This window comes from Antennarius striatus, chromosome 21 (genome assembly GCF_040054535.1).
Source record: "Antennarius striatus isolate MH-2024 chromosome 21, ASM4005453v1, whole genome shotgun sequence".
NCBI lineage: Eukaryota > Metazoa > Chordata > Actinopteri > Lophiiformes > Antennariidae > Antennarius > Antennarius striatus.
The window spans coordinates 11,073,822-11,097,949 of record NC_090796.1 but is presented as its reverse complement, the minus strand read 5'-3'; the positions used below and the strand labels follow the sequence as shown (position 1 = coordinate 11,097,949).

At 38.6% G+C, this 24,128-nt stretch overlaps 2 protein-coding genes across 3 annotated transcripts; one reads left to right on the top strand and one right to left on the bottom strand.

Moving 5' to 3' along the window:
- Positions 1–6: 6 nt before the first annotated feature.
- Positions 7–5,434, top strand: c21h10orf88 (chromosome 21 C10orf88 homolog). 2 transcript variants are annotated; one of them, XM_068306120.1, is made up of 9 exons: positions 7–276; positions 622–786; positions 887–1,084; positions 1,786–1,855; positions 2,002–2,193; positions 2,488–2,616; positions 2,743–2,866; positions 2,966–3,152; positions 4,383–5,434. In XM_068306120.1, the coding sequence occupies exons 2-9, from the start codon at positions 656–658 to the stop codon at positions 4,603–4,605; spliced, it is 1,254 nt and encodes a 417-aa protein (XP_068162221.1). In that variant the 5' UTR covers positions 7–276; positions 622–655; the 3' UTR covers positions 4,606–5,434. The 2 variants fall into 2 exon arrangements, with proteins under 2 accessions (XP_068162221.1, XP_068162220.1); XM_068306119.1 differs by having other exon boundaries at positions 7–281.
- Positions 5,435–6,516: 1,082 nt separating this feature from the next.
- LOC137588243 (serine protease HTRA1B-like) lies at positions 6,517–23,289 on the bottom strand. Its single transcript, XM_068305192.1, has 10 exons — positions 22,689–23,289; positions 17,122–17,221; positions 16,744–16,858; positions 16,528–16,617; positions 12,083–12,277; positions 11,590–11,622; positions 10,953–11,067; positions 10,645–10,702; positions 9,759–9,854; positions 6,517–8,167 (listed from the first exon to the last, which is right to left on the bottom strand). The coding sequence occupies exons 1-10, from the start codon at positions 23,146–23,148 to the stop codon at positions 7,999–8,001; spliced, it is 1,431 nt and encodes a 476-aa protein (XP_068161293.1). The 5' UTR covers positions 23,149–23,289; the 3' UTR covers positions 6,517–7,998.
- Positions 23,290–24,128: the final 839 nt, after the last annotated feature.

Sequence of the window (24,128 nt, the reverse complement as noted above, 5' to 3'; positions counted from 1 at the left end):
AGCGCTAGCTAAAACGAGTCCGAGAAGTAGACCACCCTTACGTACCCATCAAAGTTCATCCATGACTTCTTGAGTACGTTTTTTAAAAATGCGACTATGAGAATTTACTGGAACGAGGAGAAGAAGTAAATCAACGTGTTTCGCTGAGGCCCTTTTAAGACAACGTTAAAGGGGTCCTTGTAATAGCGAGCTGAATGCTTTTACAGCTACGGCTGTATCGACGTCTTCTCAAGAAATGTGAAGAAACACGAAGAAGAAAAGTCGGTAGCCTAGAGAGTACGGTAATCAATGATTTTAGCAATATTTTGTTGATGTACCGATATACATTGCATTTTTGAACGGCGGTTACTACCTTGAAATGAAAAATGACAAGCCTTAAATCCTTCGATCTGTGCATGAGTAAAATTGGTGAAAGAAAAGAGGAAAAAATGGTCACGTCTGAATTTGTTCCAAGAATTTTATCCGGACTTCTTTTTTTCTTCTCACAATTTTCTTCAGAGATATCTCTTACTCCATCACCTACCCTCTGCTTTGTCTTAATCCTCTGTTCTTTTAGAACTGTTACATATGACCTGTCTCCAATCTTGAGGATGTCTCATAAGTTATATCTTTGTGTCCTAGTTTGTCTACTTGACCCTGTGGGTTTAACAGAACAATGGTGGACATTGCTGTAAAGAGTGGAGCCGCTTGGGCCTGTCACACTCCAGGACAACACCTGACTGATGCCCTCCATTCTGTTCACATTAGCGACAAAGACAGTATTGAAGAATTCAGTCAGACAAACTGGTAAGAAGCTTTTATTTTATTTTATTTGAACTGCCAAACGTTGTTTCCTGATTCTAAACACTGTAAAAAAAAAAACAAATAAGTAAACTTTTCATCAAAGGGGCAGCCCAGTGCTACTGGAACAGACTGAGGAAGGTTCTCCCTGTGTTCTGACACTCCACTGTAAAGCCGGCTCCCCGATGGCGATCAGCCACCTGCTGGTTATCAGCGAGGCTCGAACCATGGAGGTGTACAACCAAATGGGAGAATACTGTGGAACAGTACGTGGAAGTGGAGACAGCTCCATCCAGCTCGACAAGTTTGTCCACACACTTCTCATCACTAATATTATTATTAAAGGATTACTAAATTATTAAAGGATTTATGTATTTATTTAACATATGTATATGCCAATACAGTACATATACTCTTAGTGTGTTACAAATGTTTACTATTAATTTCATTGTTATTTGTTACTGTACTTAGGTTTGCTGATATGCCCCTGAATTACTTCCCATATACCATCCACACTAGTAAAATAAAAATAAGTTGCTTTGGGGTAGTTAAGGTTGGCATGCTGCCCCAGTGGGTAGCGTTGCCACCTCACAGCAAGAAGATTCCAGGTTTGAGTCCTTTCTGTGGTGTTTATATGTTCTGCCCACGTCTGCGTGGGTTTTCTCTGGGTTCTCCGGCTTCCTCCCACATCCAAAAGCATGCAATGTATGTTAATTGAACACATCAAAGTAACCGTAGGTGTGAGTAGGAGCAAGAGTGTTTGTCTTTCATGTGGCTCCACGATACACCAGCAACGCGTCCAGCAACATTTCTAATTCATGCTTCTTGTATGGCCTTTAATTTTTCTTTATCATATGTAGACTTCAGGATAAAATGTTACAAAGGGTTGTTTTTTTTAAAAAAGTGAATTGACTCAGATACATGTATTTTTCACTTCTGAAGCACATGCTTGAAGAATGTCTAACTGACTATTGAAATGGTTTCTCATTGTTTGCATGCTGACAGCTCAGAAAGAGGGCCTTTCTACAAGAAACAGTTGGTTCTTGAGCAAACATCACCAGCCTGTGAGGTGAAGGTGAGATTTTATTACAGTGGCACATCAGTCTAAATACAAATAGTCCATTTTATTATTATTAATTTAATATTATTACCAGCATTATTACTACTAGTACTACTACACTACTACTTCATTGATTGATTCCGTATTCCACTGTCTCCCAGCTCCTCTCTCTAGCCGGCAGAAGAAGCATCATGGTTTGTCGAGTCACTGTGGGCCTCCAGCAGCTGCAGCCTTTCCTGCCTCGTGGCCCTGGTATTGACATGGAACAAGTGCAATGTCTGGTTGAGGAAATGGGAACGAGTTTGTCACCTGGAGCTCAGAATCTTATGGACATGGTGCACTTCCAGCAGAAGGTGGGAATAAAGTAGCAGCAAGTTACTTAATAAGTTGTGGGAGTTCTCCCTCAAATGAAAAGTGACTTCTACAATAAATCAAATGATGTGCTTTAGTTTTTTGTCTTTTGTGGCACAGAAATAGTAGCTGCACAACATAATGCAAATTGCCAGAACAGATAAATAGAACAAAGGAATTCACTTGCTGCAGCTGCTTAAAACAGAGAAAGTGACAAATAGACTAAAATAAGGCAGACTATAATATAATACACAAAGACAGAAATCCAAATTAAAGTATTATGTGTTTCTGTACAGAACCAAGCCTGCTCTCAAGCAAACTTACTGCCACTCCTGATGAGCGGTGGAGTCTTCTCTGCCCTGGCTCATGGAAACAACATCTGCCCAGCGGCCCTCAGCAGTCAGCTGGGACCTGCAGACTTCAAGGTACGAGTAATGTCTTTGCATTCACCCCGCAGAATTGAAAGCCGCTTTGTTGTGGCTCTGTTGTGTTAATTATAAAGCCATTGAAATGAAATGTTAGCATTTTTAATCTTTTTCCTGTGTCTTTAGCCTCCAGTCAGCTCCTTCAAGCCTCCAGATGAAATTCCTTTGTCACAGAACGGAGCAATGTCAGACAGCTCTTCCTCTTCCTCCTCAGGGCTACTGGTTTCTGGTACCAACACTGAAAATTCAGGTAAGAATCAGTGACTTGATCTTTTTAATCAGAAAGTAAACATTTTTACATAGCTTATTTTAAACTTAGCACATGACCACTTTGGTCTCACAACTGCAGCAACCCATGCCCAACTAGCAGAGATGATGTCACGTTTCCTGAAAGGGCAGGGGCACAACCAGGTGACGAGCCCTAGCCCTGAGCTTCTGCCCATGCTGCAGAGTGTCTGTGGTCAGGTGACGAAGCTGAGACTGGATGAGACAACTGCGGTGGCAGAGAAGGAGGAGGGGATGAGACATGGCACATGGTGAGTGAAGTTTGGCTTGTTCACCCTTTAAACTGAGTGGGAAGTATTCATGACTTCAGTCAGACCATTGTTCTGCACTCATACGGAAACAATAGAGTTCATTTATCAGCTTTGCTATATGTGTGCATCATTAAAATATTTGCAAACTCTAAAAAATCTCATAAAACACAAAATAATTTTTAATGGATACTGATGCAAATATTGTCTATCAGCTGGTTTAATTTTAATCTTAACATTATTTTCTCTGAAGTTGAAAAAAGCTGATGTTACCAACTGGTTTGATAAATAAAGCTCTTTGTTATAGCAGAGAAGCACATGTGGGTTCAGAAAGAATGTTTGCTCAGTCTGAATCTACATCGAAGAGAGGACAACGGCTCACTAGAAGTCCAGTCTATTGATCACAGAGGACAAGACTTGAAAAGTTTAATGCTCTAAATTAGGAAAAAGGTAATATCTGATTGACATCTGTCACAATATTTAAAGAAAATCATGTTAGTTACAATGTTGTAATAGCGTTTTTAATGTGAGCTCACTGTTCTTTAAATTGCCTGTCTTCTTAATTTTTAACCTGTCTTACAGTTACATTGCATATTTGTAACGTGAGACTGCTGCATTGACTTCTGGTTTAGTTCTACTTTTCCTCTGAGCTACCCATCACCCTCTGACATTTACTAAATCCTGACAAATTTTTCCTCAGTAAGAAAAAGAAAGGCTTTTGCAGCAGCAGTTTTAGGATTCTTCAGGGTCTTTGAGGGTAAAATATAATCCTTACAAAATGCAAAACTATGTTTGACATGGTGGAAAAAGAAGATGTGCTTTTTCTGTGGATGGTTTTGGTAAAATAAACCCAACATCAGCAATGTCAGAGTTTCACAGAGACGGAAATGCGCTTGAGTCAGATGGCTGCAGCAGGGGTTTGAGGTCAAGGAAAAATGATGATCTGCCTTGGCTTTGTGTTTAGTTTGTCTGTGTTTATATTTAAAGCTTTGTGTCTGATGTGGCTTCATGATGATTCAAAGCTCAACTCCCTCTGCCCTTTCTTTCATTCCTCTTCAACAAATGTAGGTACTCCTGCCATTATTTTGATGCCTAATACAATGTTGTATAAGTTATTACAGCAGGTACTCGCACTCAGAAATTACAGAATATAGATAAATGCTTATGTCTTATTTGGGAATCAACCCTTTGCTTTTGAACTATTTGTTACCACGTTGTCTCTCCTTTCTAAAGGGAATTGGACTCGGCCATGGAGCATTGTCTGGCAGAGATGGAGAGGAGGTTGAAGGAGTATGTGGATCGACGTATGGATGCTCTGGAGCAGAAACTAGAGAGGGCCATTCTGAGTGCCCTGCCCCACATCACCCTCGAACAAGGAGCCATGAGCAGCGCAGTAGGAGAAGCAACATCCCTCCAACCGCTGGAGCAGACTAGTCCATCGGCATCCATTCACTGAGTCCACCATTGCTAATACACTAGCATAGCATGTAACCTGGTTGCCTTTTTGTAAGTGGTGCTTCTCAAAATTACTTTACTATCGATGGGGGGAGAGCAAAAGACAACAGGGGCAGACATAGAATATTTTAAAAATAATTAAAACTGTTTGATGAAACATAAAATTTTCTTGAACGAGAAGTGACCAGCTGTCAAGAATGCAGCCTCTGAAACAATTGGTCTTTATTCTGTGAAGAGAAAAAAAACTAAACTGAACAATGCAATCCTGTTTGGGGCCATTGCTAATGCCTCTGATGTAGAGCTGTCAACATATTTTTTATACATCACAAACTTGGCATATGGCTGCAAAGCATTCGGCACAACATAAATATGAAAATCAAAACTGAGCAAGGCAGGCACGGCACTCAGTTCAACTTTTTAAAGGATGCAGTCATGTGACCTCATGCAGGTTATTAGCTTTTAGTATCATGGTAGCACCAGCAGAACACTCATTTATTGTCATTGAAATGTTTATGCAAATAGTTTATGGTCCACTCAGCCACACCATTCATCTTAACTAAATGGTATTGCAGTTTGCATTATGGTTAAACAGGTCTTTGTGTTTGTAACTATTTTGACACTGATGAACTAGTTTATAATGAACATATACTGTATACAGCTCTTTCAGTTTGTAGGAACTGTAGTTGATTAAACAGTGTTTTTAAAAAATGAAGCTGTAATGTTTTAAATTATATGTCTGACATATCAGCTTATCTGACAATGGAAACTGTTAAAGCACTGTTGATTTTATTACATGTTGTTGCTCGCAATAAACTAATATTTATACAGAACTCAATTTTGTTCATCTCTGGTGTTTCACAGACAAATTGTAAATGATTATTTCCTCTTTTTTTTAGAGCCAAGTTACGTCACTGACTCAGTTACATTGTTCCCATCTAAATTTATATGTCCCTATACCAGAACAGAAACAAAATGCTAAAGGTGAAATACCTGAAGGACTATTGTCTTGTTTTCAAGAAGCAATAACATGTATATAAGAAGCACACATGTGGATAAGTTGAATGAATGAAGTTTGACTAAGGAAAAATGTTCTACAGTACATACAAAAAAAAATGCAAGGACAGCATGGTAACTTGCCAGTCATATGTTTTTGTCATTCAGTTTTGACATGAACTCTTGAATGAGTCAAAGTATTCAACTTTAAGTACTTGAAGATTCATGATTTTCATGTCCAAATGTGCACATGACAGTGGCAGTACACTCTGTATTCATGCTACCCAGTGGGCCTTCCAGTAACTGTGACTCATAGATTAGTCAGAAATTAATCATCGAGGTCGTTGAGAGTCTCCTGTGGAGAACCACATTAGTGAGTCATGTACTGAAGATATGAAGATTGTCTCCAAATTTTAAAAAGAAACAGAAAGTAGTTGATGCCAAGATGTGCAGCAACCTTGCGTCTGAGTCATCAGAAATGAAATGGTTCACACATTACATAAGGACAGCAAATTCTAAAAAGATGTTTAGTTAGGCTTGGAGAGAAGAGACACAGTCAGCAGAAGGGAGTTGAGGGAGACACTCTGCTTGTTAGATCAGGGAAAACTGGGTCACTGGTCCCATTCACATCTCGTCTTGTTGAGGCAGAATTAAAAAAAAAAAAGCAAGATCATACACACACACACACACACACACACACACACACACACACACACACACACACACACACACACACACACACACACACACACACACACACACACACACACACACACACACACACACACACAAACACTTTGGCTGATTTTTCAATTTCTGATCTTTTTTCTTGCACAAATATTCACAAATATTTAATAGTGAGGATTTATTACAAACTGTCTGATTTTAGTTTTGACACTTACGGCAATTGTAAGGTTTTATTTTGCCACTAGGGGGCAGCCATCTTCAAAAGTAAAACATTACACATTGGATATACCACTGGGGAAAATCATATACAGTATGTGCTACTACTGATGATAAACACATGGTTCCTAATGCTAGCAGTAGGTTTTATGTGGGATTACTGAGTTTGGCATCATGTGATTTCAATTAAAATGATGTCATCATGGTGGTATCCTCCCAGTGTGTACTTGAGTGCAATAACATAACAACTGATAATCTCATAGTGATACAAAATGGAAAGCATGCCTTTTGCACAAGCACACCCAGTTTTTTCCTGTCACATTCAAATGCTTACAGAAGCTGCCAAAAGGCTTCTCATGTGAGAAAACCATTTTCCAGATGTTAAGGTTTTAGAATCAATGGTACTGATATACAGTAGATATCCAGTCTTTGAATCTTTCCAATTGTCCTTATGAAACCAAAGTGTAGAACATAGACACAAATAGTTACATATTTACATGTCATGGAGTAACGTCTGATGAAGGTCATAATTTTAGCTCTGCTTTGAGTTCCACCAGCTCCGAGGAATATAGCCTTCTCTTCAGCTAATTCACCGTGTTCAAGTCACTGTGTTCAAGTCAGATGCTAATAGTAATGTTGATTAGAATAAATTTGATATCAATTTTCCTAACAAATATTTAATATTGCACACCAGAGGACCAGCAAATTTAAAACTGGATCACTTTCTGTTTTATGTGCAGATTATTATAGTAGATCTGGTCATGTTATACACATAAATCTGACATTAAGAACAATCTATTTTGTCATATTGTTGTATCAAAATCCAGCCTTTTGTTCATGTAAAAGCAAAATACATGAAATGTGTAGGCTTGAACGAATCAGGTCATTAAATAATTATTTGCTCATTGTTTACAAAAAATTATAGTATTGTATGCAACTGTTGTACAGACTGTTCAAAGATTGAAAGCTATCATAAATAACTGACTGACTTAATTAGTAGTTCCTTTAGGCTGAAGAAGGAACTTGATTATGATCAAACTTCAGAGCTGTCAATGAAGGCAACACCTTTTTTTCCAACCATTTTATTACCTTTTTTGAAAAATGTCCATCAAAACACAAACAATCACTATAAAAAAATTTTGATCAAGTACATAAACATTTATAGAGAACTATGAAAACCTGCAGTCACCATTTTCTTCGCAACAGATGGACTTAGTAGGACACAATTACGTAATTAAACTAGAATTAGAAGAAAAAAATTTGTTTCCATGGTCATGATGTTGGACTCTTGATAATGTACTGTATATGAACATAACACCATGGAAAAAGTACAAATTCTAATAATTACAAGTCCTTAAAAGCAGCAGGTGTGGCCCCCAGACACAATCACCCATGTAAGCAACTTGGTTTTTCAAAGTGTTCAAAAACTGAGAACCAGCTCGAAATTGATTGACTGGGTTTCTGATTTGACAGTTCAATTGATTATGGTTCGCACAGGTCAAGGCTCAATCTCCTCTGGGACGATGGTGAGGATGATGTCCTCATTGTCTCTTCTTACCACCGTTCGCAGTGTGTCCTCCTGCTTTATGGCAGTACTAACATCGCTTGCCGTGACGATTCGCTCACCATTAATGCTGACGATGACATCATTTTCTCGGAGACCAGCTCTGTCACAAAAAAAGGAAAGTGAAGATTAACACATGTCAGAAATAGACAGCACTAGCAAAAACTTCTTCCAAGACAGCTCTGTTTCCCCATTATGTCATTGCACCCAAATGCAACACTCATTTTGACCGCCATAATATGACTCATTGACTATGAAAGCATTCCCCTGGAACTCGGCATCATGATGGGTTGGGACATTATTATAGGGGTACGATAATGATGTTTTATAATGCAACAACTTCTATAGATTGGTTATTAATTAATTTATCTAATATGCATTCCTTTGTTCAGCCTCTGTTGCCTTGAAAGATTATACAGTATAATAATAATTCTACCTAAGTGATCTCTCTGTTTTTCACTTTATTCCATATTTGTTCTTTTTGTACTTAATTTACTTTTTTTTTCTTTGTTGAAAGGATTTACCTGGACTTCAGAACATCTCTTATTATTTTTATTTTTTTTACTATAGGTTTCCTTATGCCACTAAGTTATCACAATCATTTTTTACTCTCTGGAGGCATTTTAGCAATTTCCTCCACAGCAGCAATTTGTATGAATCTAATCTGTCAAATTTAGACCACAAGGAAATATAGGCTATATTTGTGAATATGTATTTGATATATATCTTCTAAAACTTCAGTGATTTCCTTTATCAAAATGGAAGATGTAGAGGTCAGTTTTGACACATTTCTTCAGTGATCAGTGTTCGACAGTATTCAGTTAGTTCTTTGGGTGAACCTGTAGCAATCTAGCGCTCTCTTCTTGTTTCTTAGACGTAGAGGCTCCACTTCCAGAGCAAAGAGTCAAAGACTGAGGCAGTTTATCCTGCTTGCCAGAAGGAGTTGGAAAGTCTAGGTGGGAAACATTCTTGACTCCGCAGTCACTGCCAACTTTCAGCTCGGTTCAAAAAGCAAAACTGCACCTTTAAAACCAGAAGTGAACTTTCCATACCCTGTGATCTTTTGACACACAGAGAGTTCAGATCTAATTAATGTCCTTTACACTAAGATCAGATCCTCCCAGCTACTTCTGATGCACTTAAACCACGTGTTGAGGTGAAAAAAAAGTTTTACCCACTGTTTTTTCAGGTGAAGACCCAATTTGCTTTCAGCAAGCTTTTCATGTGGGTATAAATATTCTTTTCATGTACAAAATATTTTCTGCTAGACTGAGTCTGGAATATACTAGCATGCACCTTTCTGTTTTCCTGTGTGACACACTTCATTACTGATTTCCAAAAGAAATCAGTAATGAATGGGCCTTTGGCATAAAAACCAAACTTTCCAGATGAATGATGGAAATTTATAGAGCCTAAGATCTTTTAATCTAGCTGTGAAAATATTTTTTTTTGAGTTGTGACATAATGGGTAGCAGGAATGTACTAGAAAAAAAATATAAACACAATTTAGTCCTCTTCTTGGTCTCTATAGGCTGGAGACAGACAGGGCAGGACAACAGGTAAAATCTTCGAGGAATTTTTTGATGGTCTAGTTAGAAAACTAGGATGGCGACCCACTGAGATTTGTCGCTGGTATGCCAGACAAATGCACCAACAATAACTTGTGAATAAGAAGTGATGAGAGAGACACTCACGCTGCAGCTGGAGTTCGGGTGAGTACTTCAATGACATATGCCCCAGAGGTGACATCTGGGAAATCTGAAATCCTCTCCTTCAGTTCCTTTGCCAGCCTGAGTGGAGAGGAGAAAACCAGCAAAAACATGTTGGTCTTAAAGAGTAAGAGCAAATCATATCCCTGCATTACGGAAGCAATCTCAAAACTGTTTGGCTCTTACCTTACCTCAAGTCTGTTATTTTAAGAAACTGTAACACAGAATGTTAATCTGATTCTACATCTTTGAATGTCTGTTTTATTTCTGACTGTCTAGCGGCTAGACAAGCCGGCTAGACTCTAGCCGGCTTGAAATGAGCCAGTTTTAATTCCAATGAGGCATGAAGTATGTACGTGGAGGAAACTCCAAGAAAATAAGCATGGTCCACCCAAGTGACTTAACCTAAGTCACATATTTGTTATTACTCAATAACAATTAAAAATATCAGCAGGACATAAAGCAAGGACAATTAATTCTAATTGTAATCGTGCAAAAACTGAAGCATGGTCATTGCTACCGTATTTTAAAAAACAACTTTTTTTTAGTTATTATGTGTGATAATAACTAGGCAAATCCATTTAAATCATGAGCTAAAAGTGAAGAAAAAAATGATGAAATTAAAGAAGTTGCTGTTCTCAAGTGTCAGTTATTAAATGTGACAAGACTTACCACATGATAAACCAGAGGTCGTAAAACAGTCACTGAGATAAACTAAAAATTAACCTAAGCCCACAATTCCACCACCACAAAAGGCCTCTACCACAAAACCATAACAGATCCTGATGTTACCAAAAAAAAAAACGAAAAAAAAACTTATGAATATGAATAAATGCATAATGTTATGATGTCACCAGACACAAGAACTTACGCTGAAGTAAGAGTCATCATTCTGACGCCAATGTATTTCTTCCTATGAACTGTTTTACCTAGAAAACATAAGAAAAATTATAACATTGTATCATTGAGAGAGTCATGACTGCGTTTTATGGAAGGAAACAGTCATGAGTTACAGACATAGCAACTTATATAGAAAACTTTAAACCTTCAAAGGAACAGTTTTCAGATGTGCGTTCATAGAAGGCTTTTACAGCCGATTTCATTTGAACCATGAGTCTTATATCATTTCATACTTTCTCTAATATCAGCTGTATGGTAAAATAATAAAAGTTTGCAAACCTTTGGTCTGTCTGCTGTGTGACTCTGCCAGGAATTGTCTAATCTTATCTGAAGGGATGGCGAAGGAGATTCCTGCTGTGACCTTCAGAGTGTTGATGCCAATCACCTCTCCATCCTGTAGCACACATATACAAAAGCATGCCCAATTGTTTTCTATCAATAAAAGCTGTTACTGACGCTACGTTGCTTTTCGTTTGGGAACACAACCCAGTGAAAATAAATGTGTAATTAAAGTCAGCTGTGGATTATGAACATTTGGCAGGTACTGTATTATGTAAACTCTTCATCCTTCCTAACAAGGACTTTATGTCCTTGGTGACTGTTTACATGACATTACGTATATGTCTCTTTCAACACATGGATGTAGTACCAGTAATAGGACACAGTGTTTCATAGCTTTTTAAAACCTAGAAACTTGTTATGTTAAGAATTAAATTCACTTGAATCTTAAGATAATACCAAAAAAACAGATTTTTTCCCCCCCTCAAACATACAAATTGAGTATCCTGGTAAGGCCACTAAAAAAAACCCCATAAACATCATTTTTATAAGAATCCTTTCATGAACCTTCAAATAAGAGAACATGCAATTTCCACCAATAAAAAAGTATGACATAAAAATCTTTGAGACAGTTTACCAGATTGACTAGTGGTCCTCCAGAGTTGCCAAACTGAAAACAAATAAAAGAAAACATTTCTGTTTAGTTGTTAGTAACTGTTGCCAGGCCATACAAGAAACAAAACCTCTGATAAGGCATCAATAAAGTAGTGTTATTATGATGCCATACTGAAACTGTATAAATCTATTGAAACAGTTAAACTTATTTTTTTTTGCCTTTGGACATTACTTCATCAAACATGCTATGATTTTAAAATACATGCACTATTGAAAGATGGTTAAATTCCCTCTCAGTCACTTTGAATATCCAATATAGTCATTGCCAAGGATTATGATCATTCAGGGAACAGTGGGATAAAGACTAGAAGCACTAAATCTGTCAAAATCAATAATTTCACACACATTTAACTGTGTCACATTCACTTTTGCAGAGTTTATAGACTTTTATGAAAAACCTCACTATGGTCTGTTTGTTCTTTTCATAGTCTTTGTGTCTCATTCTCATTCCTCACATCAATGATGGCGTCCGTCTGTATGTAGTCCATGTCAGGGTCACGGAACCCCAGTTCTCTGCCTCCCCTCTGGGTGGTGCTGACGATGCCGGTGGTGACAGTGTGCTGCAGGGAGAATGGGCTCCCGATGGCAACCACAAACTCACCGGAACGCAGATCTGCCGACCGGCCGAGCAGCAGTGCTGGCAACTTCATCTGGTTGAAGAGAGGATGCAGTTTATCTGAACTTTACGTTATTACCTGATTTTGTAATTGTGCAGGTCCTCTCCTGCACAATTTCCCTTCTACTTAAATTCCTTAAAAGCTGAACAATCACAACAAACAGTAAAATTAAATAAGATATATTATGTCAAAGAGATAGCTAGATAGAATGTAGTTTACTAGACAAAGTGTAATACAATGAGCCTGTCAAAAGTTCTATACTCTTATAGTGGAGGCTGATTGGCCATCCCTCTGGGAGTTGCACAGAGGCCAAGCATCCTCCACGTCGTCCTACTAACCTACTTCAGCCTGAGACATGACATTGAACAGGAAAACTCAGACGTTAAACAGCTGTGACTTTAAGACCTAACTTTTATCTATATACTCCATACTCCAGCAAGCATGACAGCCGTATGATTGCCTGTCAATGAGTGCGTGTGTGCGCCTTGATTCCCCGGCAATGACAGACACATCTGTTGCCCATTTCTTCTGTTAGGTAACAAGCCTGAAGACTGACCCAAATGGAGTCGAGTTTAGTGAGAGATGAAATGAATGGCACATGAAACAAAGCAGATACAATGACAACAATCCAGAGATCAGATGCAGACAAATGAGGCAGATGTGAATGTGGTTTACATCTACGAGCATCTGTGGATTGATGAATACGTTCCTGGACCACTGAAGTGGAAATTAAAGTCTTTGAGTCCTATGCACGAACAGAAATGTGATTCATGCATTTATTACATATTTTACTATGCCCACAATAGTAAAATTAAATCTTGTTTAAAATGCCATGTTGCAACAAATACATGAAAAAACAAGTTCACAAGTTTGATTAGCCTAAACTGTATTTCTTCAGTTCATTATTAGCTGAAACAAATACGTATAATTAGTTTTAAAAAAAACCAAAATATGTTGAGAATCAGGCTTGCTACAGTGATCAGTTTTACTGGTGTAGCACAGTATTTCTGAATAAGTCTGTTACTTGTTTTTCACCCCCACTTCCCAAAAATAAGTCTTTTGCGTTTAACTTCTGAATATTAGCACATTCAAAAAGCAAAAACTCAAAAAGCTCCATCAGAGAACCTTGTGGGATGCCAATAGATTCCCATAAAGTGGCTCAGTGGTGGAGCGGGTTGTCCAAAATTCCCAAAATGTTCAACTCCCACTCCCGCCCAGCCACCTCTGAGTGGGAGCTGTCAGTGGGAGGTGTCAGCTCACCTCTGGAGCACTGCAGAGGCGCCCTTGAGCAAGGCACCATCCCCCTTTATAAGTTGCTTATTTGGGGCGCACCAGGAAGGAGCTGCCTGACACTCTACCTCCCATTGCATGCCTACAGGTGCCCTTGTGTGTGTGTGTGTGTGTGTGTGTGTGTGTGTGTGTGTGTGTGTGTGTGTGTGTGTGTGTGTGTGTGTGTGTGTGTGTGTGTGTGTGTGTGTGTGTGTGTGTGTGTGTGTGTGTGCTACACGGGCCTGTACACACTAATATGTATGCATGAGTTTGATTAAGAATTACTACTAGAGTGTGCTCTTAATTTCCCTTCGGGGATCAGACCAGTATACCAAATAATTGTTGTTGTTCTTTATTCATTTATTTATTTCTATTCAAAGGCTAACTTGGCTAATCTAAGTTGGCATTGTGGAAAAATTTACATTATTTTTTAGTGTCATTTCTTTTTTTTGTGGTTGTAAGAGTTCGGCACGGTGGCACAGTGGGTAGCATGTCGCAGCACAGCAAGGCGGAGTTTGCATGTTCTCCTTGTGTCTGCCTGGGTTCTCTCTGGGTTCTCCGGCTTCCTCCCACCTCCAAAAACATGCGCTTCAGGCCGGTCCCAAATTGACCGTAGGTGTGATTGTGTGCGTTAAAGAAAATGAATGGATGGATGGAGCCAGTATGAGAGAGGTTTCACAGACTTGGTACATGGAAATTGATGTTCCAGAAGATAATTAACAAATAAAACCAATGTTGTTAAGTAACAACATACTAGTTTAGTAACTGGTGGGAAAGTCTTCTACACTAGCATCCCTAATGAACGCTTATATAATAAATCCCAACGGGAAATAGCTTTTGTTATACTAATGAGGTCAGTCCCAACACCACCAACCTTCACATTCACACAAACTAACCAGCTAGATCGCCTACAAAGTTACTCAGACACAAACAAGGTGGTTATGAATGGATCCATTCATCTCTTCGAATCACAGCTCTCCCATGGTCAAACCCCCCCAGGAAAATGATCATGTTTCTCACTCTGTAGTTCCAGGACATCTACAGGGTGAGATTACAAAGCTCAAAGGCTGCTTTCAGCAGTAATTTTATGAGATGTCAATGCAACCAAAATCAGAGAACTCAGGGGGGAACAAAATGGTAGTTTTGTTCACCTCATGTCTTCTTCTGTCAGCATTTACATCTTATTATCACTCTCCCTCATCCATTTATGTCATCCAATAAAATCCCAAGTACAGTAAAAAACTTATAATTAACTCACACGCATCTCATGTAATTATCGTTGAAAGGTAATCAAAAACAAGAGAGCCGACTCTTTACATTTTCTGGGAGTCATTTGAGATTTTTCAACAATGCATATTTTGAAATTCCACACAAGGAAGTACAGAGTAAAACTAATTATTACTATGAAATAATAATTTCAGTTTGGCTGCTTCAGTTTCAGCATTATTGTTGTCCTGATATTGTTCCATGTATGATCCACATGAAATATCGAAGGACCAATGTCATGGAAAATATTTACTGCAAGATATTCTTACCTTTATATCTTCATAAAAGATTCAGATTTTTAAAATATCTTTATTCTTAAAATAAGGTATTTGTTTGTGCTGTTTAAAGGTAATCATCATTAGAAAGTTAATAACAAGAAGTTGGTGAATTTGAAGATAAAATGTAAAAACAGTTAGAGCAGATCAGTCAGAAGTAATCTAGGATGTAAAAAAACCCCACAACATACAGTTTGTCTCTATTTCTCTGTGCTTCTTCTTAAAATCTCCATTGACAGTTGAAGTAGAAGTTCATCTGTCCTGAACAAGTAGCTACTGACCTGCATTGTGTGCCGGAGATTGTAGCTCCTCAGTTTGTACAGTTTTACTGAGTGCCAACACCGATAGACTTGCTTTTCTTTCTGGCATCAATTTCAGCCCATAATATGAGACCTTTAAGTTATGTATTTTATAACATTGATCTACAAATACAATAGTAATTTTGTATGTGGATGACTGTAAGTCATTTCAACAGTAGCACAGTCACCCCTTGATTTCTGTGTGCATGTCAACCACAATCAGAAGTGCAGAGCAGTTTGTGTATTTCTGCACAATTTCATTCCTTCTAACTTCAGTTGCACCCATCACCCCATCCAAGCATGCAGAGGAAAGCTATGAGCTTCTCTGGCAGGTAAACATCAACTTACATCCTGGACTGGTTCGGTCTTAGTGTGATAAATTAATGTTTGATTGTACGTGGACTCTTCTCATGCTGTCCAAGAGCTGTGACCACGCCCACTTAGGAAATAGTGAATGTTTATTGTGTCATGTATACGTTCACTATTTCACCCACTATTGATCATAAAATCAATTATCGTATATAAATAATTACAATGAATAAAAAACTATATGTACTCAACAAGCTCATTACATTCTTTTAGAGTCTGTGTGACTGAGGAGGCATATTCACTTTTCCCTGAAGTTGCTTTCTTCTGATTGCAGTTCCAGATGGCAGGAAGGATGTTAGTGCATAAATGGTATTAGCAGGTCTAAACCTGCTATCCTGTTAGACTGAAGGAGGTTAAGAAAAAAATCTTACCTATTTTTGAGTTAAAATACAATGCTATGTAAATTTGTATCCTGACCTGCTCCACAGACACTTATGACTCATAATACAATTTATCTGAATTTCTTTGACTAAAAGATCCTGCAAATCCAGGATTAAACCCATGATTTTTGTTTAGTGAGCACTCAGGAAATGCTTATTTTCCTAAATGGAACAAAGGAGTACAATTATACTCCTTGATGTCTGCACATGTTCCGTTTTACATACAAATAAATTTGATACAATCTTTTAGTGCGGTCCAATCAGAGATTGAGCAGGACATGCGGAGTAACTAAACATTTTGAAATGTGAAAGCTAATGTCACAGGTCATCAAAGTCAAGGTCATTTGGAGGTCAAACTGATGGGTTACACAAAAAAAAAAGTCGACAAAGAAATCCCATCTTTCCATCCCTATTTCACTGCTTACCGGTGTATCGATCTTAATTAGAGCAATGTCAGCCTTCTCATCCACGTCTTTAATTTTGGCATCAAAGGTTGCACCGTTCTTCAGCCTCACCTGGAGGAAATTTAAAAAAAATTATCCATCACCGCAAGCCAGATAAGCAGCTGAAGACGGCACGATAGATGGATAGATAATAAATAATATAATGTCAATGGACCATCTTTCATATGATTTGCGTACCGTCACTCTGTGTCTGTTTGCCACAACATGGGCATTGGTGACAATGAGTCCATCTTCTGACACAACAAACCCAGAGCCAGAGGCAGCTACCACCTCCCGCTTAGAAAATTTCAACCTGAGCAGAAAAAGGAATAAATGGAAACATTTTTTAATTACAAACTGAAACAGTGAACTCAATAAAGCTCAATCATGTAAACAGGGGTCAGCTATACCTGTTTCATTTCTATAGGTCAAGCACAACCTGACTTTATTATACTTAATACTCCTTTGGTTAAGGATTATCTTATCTTGAGATATTCCAGATTTTAATCATACAGATTGGCAACACAAAAAGAGCATTTATTAATTATTCATTTTTGTTTCAGGTACTTTTCTTACTTGCGGTACAGATTGATATGAACGACAGCAGGTGCGATCTTCTCCACTACATCAGCGATGAAGTTGAACCTGTAACGAACACTGTCTGGGTTCTGCTGACCTGAAAAGTAAAGAATTGGACCATGAGCTGTATTTCACACACACACACACACACACACACACACACACACACACACACACACACACACACACACACACACACACACACACACACACACACACACACATATGCACGCACAGACACACATACACAAAAGCAAAGCACTCACATTCTGGCTGTTGCCTTCGTAACCAAATTGAAAGGAATTTGCTCAGTAGCACTGCAGCTCCGGGAACTTACGAGGTGTAGGAGTTCACATTAATTGCCAAATGGAGCAGCAGACTAGGAACATTTGTTACACACATTTCAGCTCATGCTATAGCATGATTTTTGAGGGCAAGTATCTTAGCAGTTTTTATAAAAAAAATCAATATCTTGATTTAGCTAAATTGCAAACTGACATTTTTATTGGGAATAAAGCTCACTTTGAGTTTAATCTGAAACTTGATAACTGCGTGTCATGCGGGGGGTTATGCAAAACTAAAGCAGTTGTTGTTGTATCAAGACAAATCCAGATGTGGAGCATATGAACCATAGGCCCGAGAGCAGCTGCAAACTGTCTTCTGCTTCCAGTGATGCTTATAAAACAAAGGAAATGACTCATGGCCTCAAAAGATAGACAGAGTGATTGCAGAAGAGTGGTGTTAAGATGTTTTTCGACAAAGTTGTAACAACCCATGTGTGACTGTTTTTTTCACCTTACATAACCCACTTTAATTGTGCTGCAATATCTGACACAACTTTCTTTTCTTTTCTTGTTTCACTGGTTCAAATGCTTTAATAATCCCCACAGACAGACTATGCAGGGTGACATAAGAGCAGCACAGGGAATAATTATCAGGTTATTATTACATGGTGCATGCAAACATGGAAAACAGCATCATTTCTTTTCAAACAAAATATATAAACACAATGTTGCTCCAAGCACTGATGTGCGAGCATTATCTGGTTGTTCTACAGTATTGTTAGTCGTAGATGATCACGTAGCACTCGTTTCATTCTTCCTTTCTGTCAGATTTAACCTTGATGTTGATGTTATGTTTAATGATTTGAGTCAAGGACAGTATGAGCTCTCGTGAAGTCATATGCTAATATCAGTTAAGGTTCTGTGACAAACTCAACTGTTCTTTCAACTTAGAACCTCAATGCTCTGGGATAAATGAAAAGATAACAGCAGAATGTGACTTTTCTGGTACGCCGTTGGTCTCTAAAATGGTTTTCTGCTTTTTTATCTTGGCTTCCTTGGTATTATATTTCACAATTTTTTTTGAAGTTCACACCATCTCCAGGCAGGAGGCCAAATATGTATTATAAATAAAATACATAAAAAAATTAAAAGTTTTTTAAACTTTTAAATTTGAGATCTTATCTAAAAATATCACAAACAAGATTAGAGAGGAGGGGCAACCTCAGATGAGTCCAGCAACCACTGAAATTAGAAGTGTGTTTGAATTTATATACAACCAATATCTTGTAGCCAGGACCCTAACACCCCATATTCCCATGAAAAAGAACTCCCTAGAGAATGCAGTCATAGGCCTTCTCTAAATTCATGAATCATGTGTAGAGTCAAATACTAGATAAGCAAATTTCCATGAGCCCCCCAACAAATATGCAATGGAAGGCAAGGCAAGTTTATTTGTACAGCACAGAAATGGACTGATGTGGTCCACTTTTCAGGAAAATTCTGAAAGAGCTTTAGGAGTCTAACCAGTAAAGATGCTGTTACAATAATCAAGCCGACTCAAGATGAATGCATGGACTAGATTTGCTTGGACTCCCAGATTTTGTAGAGATATCAGATCTTCAAACTTGAGATGTTCTCAAGGTGATAATAGGCTGATTTAGTGGTTGCTTTAACGTGTTTCTCAAAGTTTAAGTCTGAGTTCATCATTACATCCAGATTATATAGACTGAATATCTGTGGTGACCTGCAGTTGTTTCTCTGTTGGCTCACCTCAGTTTTGTTTTTGTTGAGCTGAAGAAAGATGACGCACATCGAGTCATTTATGTTCTCAATGCATTTACCAAGAGCTTGGCTTGGTAAATGCACACAGGTATCTATTACAATATCTTTTGGTGACATTGTAATAGATATCTGTGTGTCATCTGCATAGCTATGGTAACTAATGTTGTTTCTTACAACCTGGGCCAGTGGGAGCATGTAGATGTTAAACATGACAGTCCACAGGATCGAACCTTGAGGAACTCCACATGTAATATTTGTTTGCACAGACATAAAGTTAAATGTTTTGAACCAGTTTAGTACAGGACCAGAGAAACCTACCCAGCAAAAAGCCCTACTGCATTACTTGACAGCCAGGCTAGAAACCACAATGTTCACCTTTAATCAGAGGTGAAATAAACAACCAAAGTCATTTGAATTCCCTTCCAGAGACTGAGGAGCACCCTCTGGTTTTTCAGCCATGATGTTTCACTGATGTAACACTGAACAGGTGTCTAAAACACAACAACTCAGGTATGCCTCCAACATCTCAGATCTTCATTATAGCCTCAGAGATATGAAGGAATCCTCACCCAAGTCTCTCAAGAAGACTTATTTTGTCTGAATCAGGAACTCACCTCCTCAACTTGACTCAAATTCCTGCTTTCTTTTCCTACAGTGTAAAATAATTTGCAAGAACTTCCTCAGGATCAAACAAAGAAATAAAAAAATCCTTCTCCTTTACCACCTCAAACTGCTGCTACACATGTGGCTTCTGGGGTTGTTGTGATTGCATCCCTTCTGCCCTTTCAGTTCCTGTCTGCTGCTTCAGGATATCCCAGGTTTGTGCCATGACAGGCACCAATAACTTTTCTGACCACAACCCCTGACTTGGACAGATCTGCCGTGGCCACTTAGTGAGATAGTTCCACTCACTGTAGTTGCTGTAGTAGTTTTTTAGATGAGAACATTTGGGAACCCCCCGTGATAAATATTTGGCTCAAGTTATGATAGAAAAAAGTTGTTGATATATTGATTTGAATCTGTCATGACTTGTGTGACTCCAGTTTAAATCTTGAACAAGTTCAACTGAACATCAGATGCAGACTGATGACTTTTCCTGCCGCTGAGTTTTCTAACAACACTTGCATGTTTACTTCGACCTCAGGTGCAGCAGACAGTCTGGAAGACACTGATGTGTTTATATGCATGTGTGTTTGGCTGGCTGGCTGTTTGGCAGTAGGATTAGTGGTATGCCAGCTGCAGCAGCTGTGAAGCTTTGAAGAACTAAATAATGGGGCCAGTCAGGCTAATGAAGACCTCAAGCACACTGTGGAAGTCCATAACACTGCATATATACCAAAGTCAAAGAAGGTCAGTTCTAGACTGACTTGTTGAATAAACCTGCAGGAAGCACATTTTAATAATTATTGTGCAGGTGTGAAAAGTTTACTATGAGCTATACTGCAGTCAGCCACTAGGGAATAGTTGAGATACTGTATTTTAGCTTACTTTCGGGAAGGTCTCAACTTCATTCTCCTTAGAAAACAATAAATGTTAAGAGCCAATGTTCTGGAGACACATATATAGTTCAACCATACTTACCCACCAAATCTGTCAACAACAATATTTTTTTCACATCAAACTTAATTCTTTTGGCATGCCTGAATAAAAATCTTCAAATGTAATTTAATGCTTTAATGCCAGAACAACCAAATGCCAGGTTATCCAGGGAGAAAACATACATGGAGAAAACTCGGGAGGGAGATGACTTAAACAAACACAGAACTTGCACGAACAAAACAAAATGGATTTACTATGTATATGTCTTCTCTTGGGATCACTTTGGTTTGAGAGTTAGAAAGCATTGCTTGAAAAAGACTGTAAAATAATCATGAGTGGTAGAATGTTTATAGACCTTACTGTTGCCAGGATTCCAAACTTACAACTTTTTTTCATTTTGAAGACAGAAATTCATGTAGAAATATGCCTTCCCCAAAAATCTCATTAAATCTCTGTCTGTGAAATGTCATTATCATACGGACGAGCCCGAACTGGGGAAAATTCCTCCTGAAACAGTTGAGTCACAGTGCAACCATGTTTTGTTGACAATGTATCCAAGCCTGTCAATCTGACAAAGAGCTTGCAAGCCTGGGCAGGAAAAAGAACAAATAAAAGTGAAAATAAAAAGAGAAAAACAATTTGATACCTTTTAAATATGGGTAAAAAAAATGTTTGACTTAGATTTACATTTTTCAGGATGTTACATAAGCAACCAATCAGCTCCAAGGAATGAATCATTTCAGGAAATCTAACAAGGTGCTGTTCCATCTCTTTCAACAGGTTAAAGACGGGAAAATAAACGAGATGCTTGAGGGGAAAATGAAAAAGAACAATGAAACAGGATATGAGATTTATTGAATATGAAAAAGTGAAAAGGAGGAGGTTAAGTGCATTCAAAAGTGATGGATAGATTGTATATGGAAGGTGAGATGAGGAAATGGACAGAGGAAAAGTGGATGACAAAAAAGAGGACCAAGATAACTGAGAGGGATCAAGTGAAGTATAAAGAGAACAGAAAGAGGAAGACAAACGATGAGAATGAAAACATCATGGATATACAGATGGGATGGATAAAAAAAACAGAGAAAAGAGAAAGGAAAGACACTGACCTGATTCACCAAGTGTGTGTGTGTGTGTGTGTGTGTGTGTGTGTGTGTGTGTGTGTGTGTGTGTGTGTGTGTGTGTGTGTGTGTGTGTGTGTGTGTGTGTGTGTGTGTGTGTGTGTGTGTGTGTGTGTGTTCCTTAATTTGTTTTCATTACTCCCTCATTCACTCATAGGGTAACAGTTTGTTTTTGTAGCACAGGGCCAGCATCCAGGACATCCTGGCCTGATTTCAATACATTATGACCTCGTAAAGAAAACATATAGAGTGTGGGTGTGCATAAGAAACAGAGAGAAAGTGAGGAGGCAGAAGAGGAGTGGGGTGTAGTATGAAGGCCAACTGCAAACCTGACCAGTCAGTAAATGGAAATATGCAAGACTGACAGAGTAAGAAGAAAGGTAGGCTTAGGGAAAGCCTCTGGTAATTGATCTTCAATATCCTGCACTCACGCTGTAACTTATTACATAAAAATGGCCTTTTAGGTGAGTTTAGTTAATTTGTGTTGGTAAATATTTTGAGCTGCTGCATAATACAACAAAATGGCCATCCAATTAATTAAAAATAATTTTGTGCAGTAGAAAATGGTTTTGATGGGATGTGGGCCTATTTAAATATAAGTTAAAATGCACAAGCACAATCAAACCAACTTCAAAATATATATGTAAAGTTTGCTGACGTTAGCTTTAAAGTGTGGGGAAAGGACTGACTTGACTATTTTGGTTTGATGTTTATCTTTCTCACAAGTCAATGACAGCATAGTATTCTTTCTCTCTTATTTATTTATTTATTTATTTATTTATTTATTTATTTATTTATTTATTTATTTATTTATTGTACACACACACACGGTTCTCACCTTTCCCACATGTGCCTCTCTGGATGAAAATCACAGGCGGCTGCTGCAACTTCAGCGCACGGTTGTTCACACGTTTCAGTTCACAGATGTTCCGGTAAGAGACTCCGTCGCTGCCGCACACCGGCTCGGTGCTGGAGCACACGCACACGCCGGTGTTGCCCCTTCGCCTTACGGTGGCGGACACCTCCACACCGTCGGTCACCACGCACTCCATCCCCTCGAGGCAAGCGCGGTCTCCCGCGCCGCCGCACTGCTGGCCCTCGCCAGACGTGCACACCGGGCAGCAGTCACAGCGGTCCAGCAGGTCGCCGGCCAGGCAGTCAGCGGGGATTGGTGCGCACTTTGACTTATCGCACTTCTCGGGACAGTCTATGGCAAAGCGTTTGCCTATTCGCGCCTCGGCTGCCAGGAATGGACAGACGAGCAGGGTCATTACGCAGATTTCCAACCAAAAACGCATAATGGAATAGCGAAAAATTGACTTGAAAATAAACTTGGAGATGGAACTTAACTTCTTTAAAAAAAAATTTTTTTTTAAAGTTTATGTTTAAAAAGATCTTAAGTGTGCTCCTAAGTATGCTGGAGGTCGAAACACCGAAACCGGCACCAACTGAGTGCAGTTTATGTCTCCAGCTGTCCGGTTTATAGAACCGGCAGGATAAACAGAGGAGGCGATTGGTGGACGTGCGTGACGCGTGTGGAGGAGGCATGTGGATTGAGGATCGAAATTTGTAGTTGTTTGCGTCTATGTCATGAATCGTCCTGCCCCACAGTTTTGTCATTTCAATTCTGTGATGTACTTGTACTAATTTAGCCGTCTATGTCAGTTATCAAAATGCCCTCAACGCCTTTGAACAGGAAGATTATTTTTCTCATAATATCTGATTCAGTTTGTCATATCATTGATACAACACGAATAGGGTATTTTATTTTTTTGCAGATGATTAACACACATGTAAATACTTATCCCATCTGGTGAAAATAATTGAAATCAAACAAAACCAAACTTCGAACCCCAACACCTCAGTTTGATCTAAATAACTGCAGGTATTCACCTCAGGGTAAATGTCCCCTTAAGAGCCTCAAAACTTGGCACCCTCTATGAAAACAGAATTTGCTGTATACATTCTATATGGGCATGTTCCAACTAAGCCGTTATAATATCCCTTAGCCTCGCTATTGCCATTGAGATCATCTGTAATTTTTGGCTTTGAAATACAGGGTAAAACAACATTTGATCATAATTTTAATAGTGTCTTAAATATGACATTTGTTTAAAGACATGCTTAATGTGCCGAGCCAATTACCATATCCACAAATGCACCATTATACACAATGTGCCAAGCAGAGAAAGGAGCAACACAATGCCCAAGTTATTTCTTTTATCTGGACAATTATGAATCAACATATCTGTTCTCTGTGATGATGACGACACTTTAC

What these genes read in the sequence shown, in the direction of transcription:
- c21h10orf88 (XM_068306120.1), top strand. Translation starts at nt 656, where the DNA reads ATGGTGGACATTGCTGTAAAGAGTGGAGCCGCTTGGGCCTGTCACACT. An exon ending in GAATTCAGTCAGACAAACTG is followed by an intron (nt 787 to 886) that starts GTAAGAAGCTTT and finishes TTTTCATCAAAG; the next exon opens with GGGCAGCCCAGTGCTACTGG. An exon ending in AGCTCCATCCAGCTCGACAA is followed by an intron (nt 1,085 to 1,785) that starts GTTTGTCCACAC and finishes GCATGCTGACAG; the next exon opens with CTCAGAAAGAGGGCCTTTCT.
- LOC137588243 (XM_068305192.1), bottom strand. Translation starts at nt 23,148, where the DNA reads ATGCGTTTTTGGTTGGAAATCTGCGTAATGACCCTGCTCGTCTGTCCA. An exon ending in TAATTAAGATCGATACACCG is followed by an intron (nt 12,278 to 16,527) that starts GTAAGCAGTGAA and finishes CTCTTCAACCAG; the next exon opens with ATGAAGTTGCCAGCACTGCT. An exon ending in GAGGACCACTAGTCAATCTG is followed by an intron (nt 11,068 to 11,589) that starts GTAAACTGTCTC and finishes TGTGTGCTACAG; the next exon opens with GATGGAGAGGTGATTGGCAT.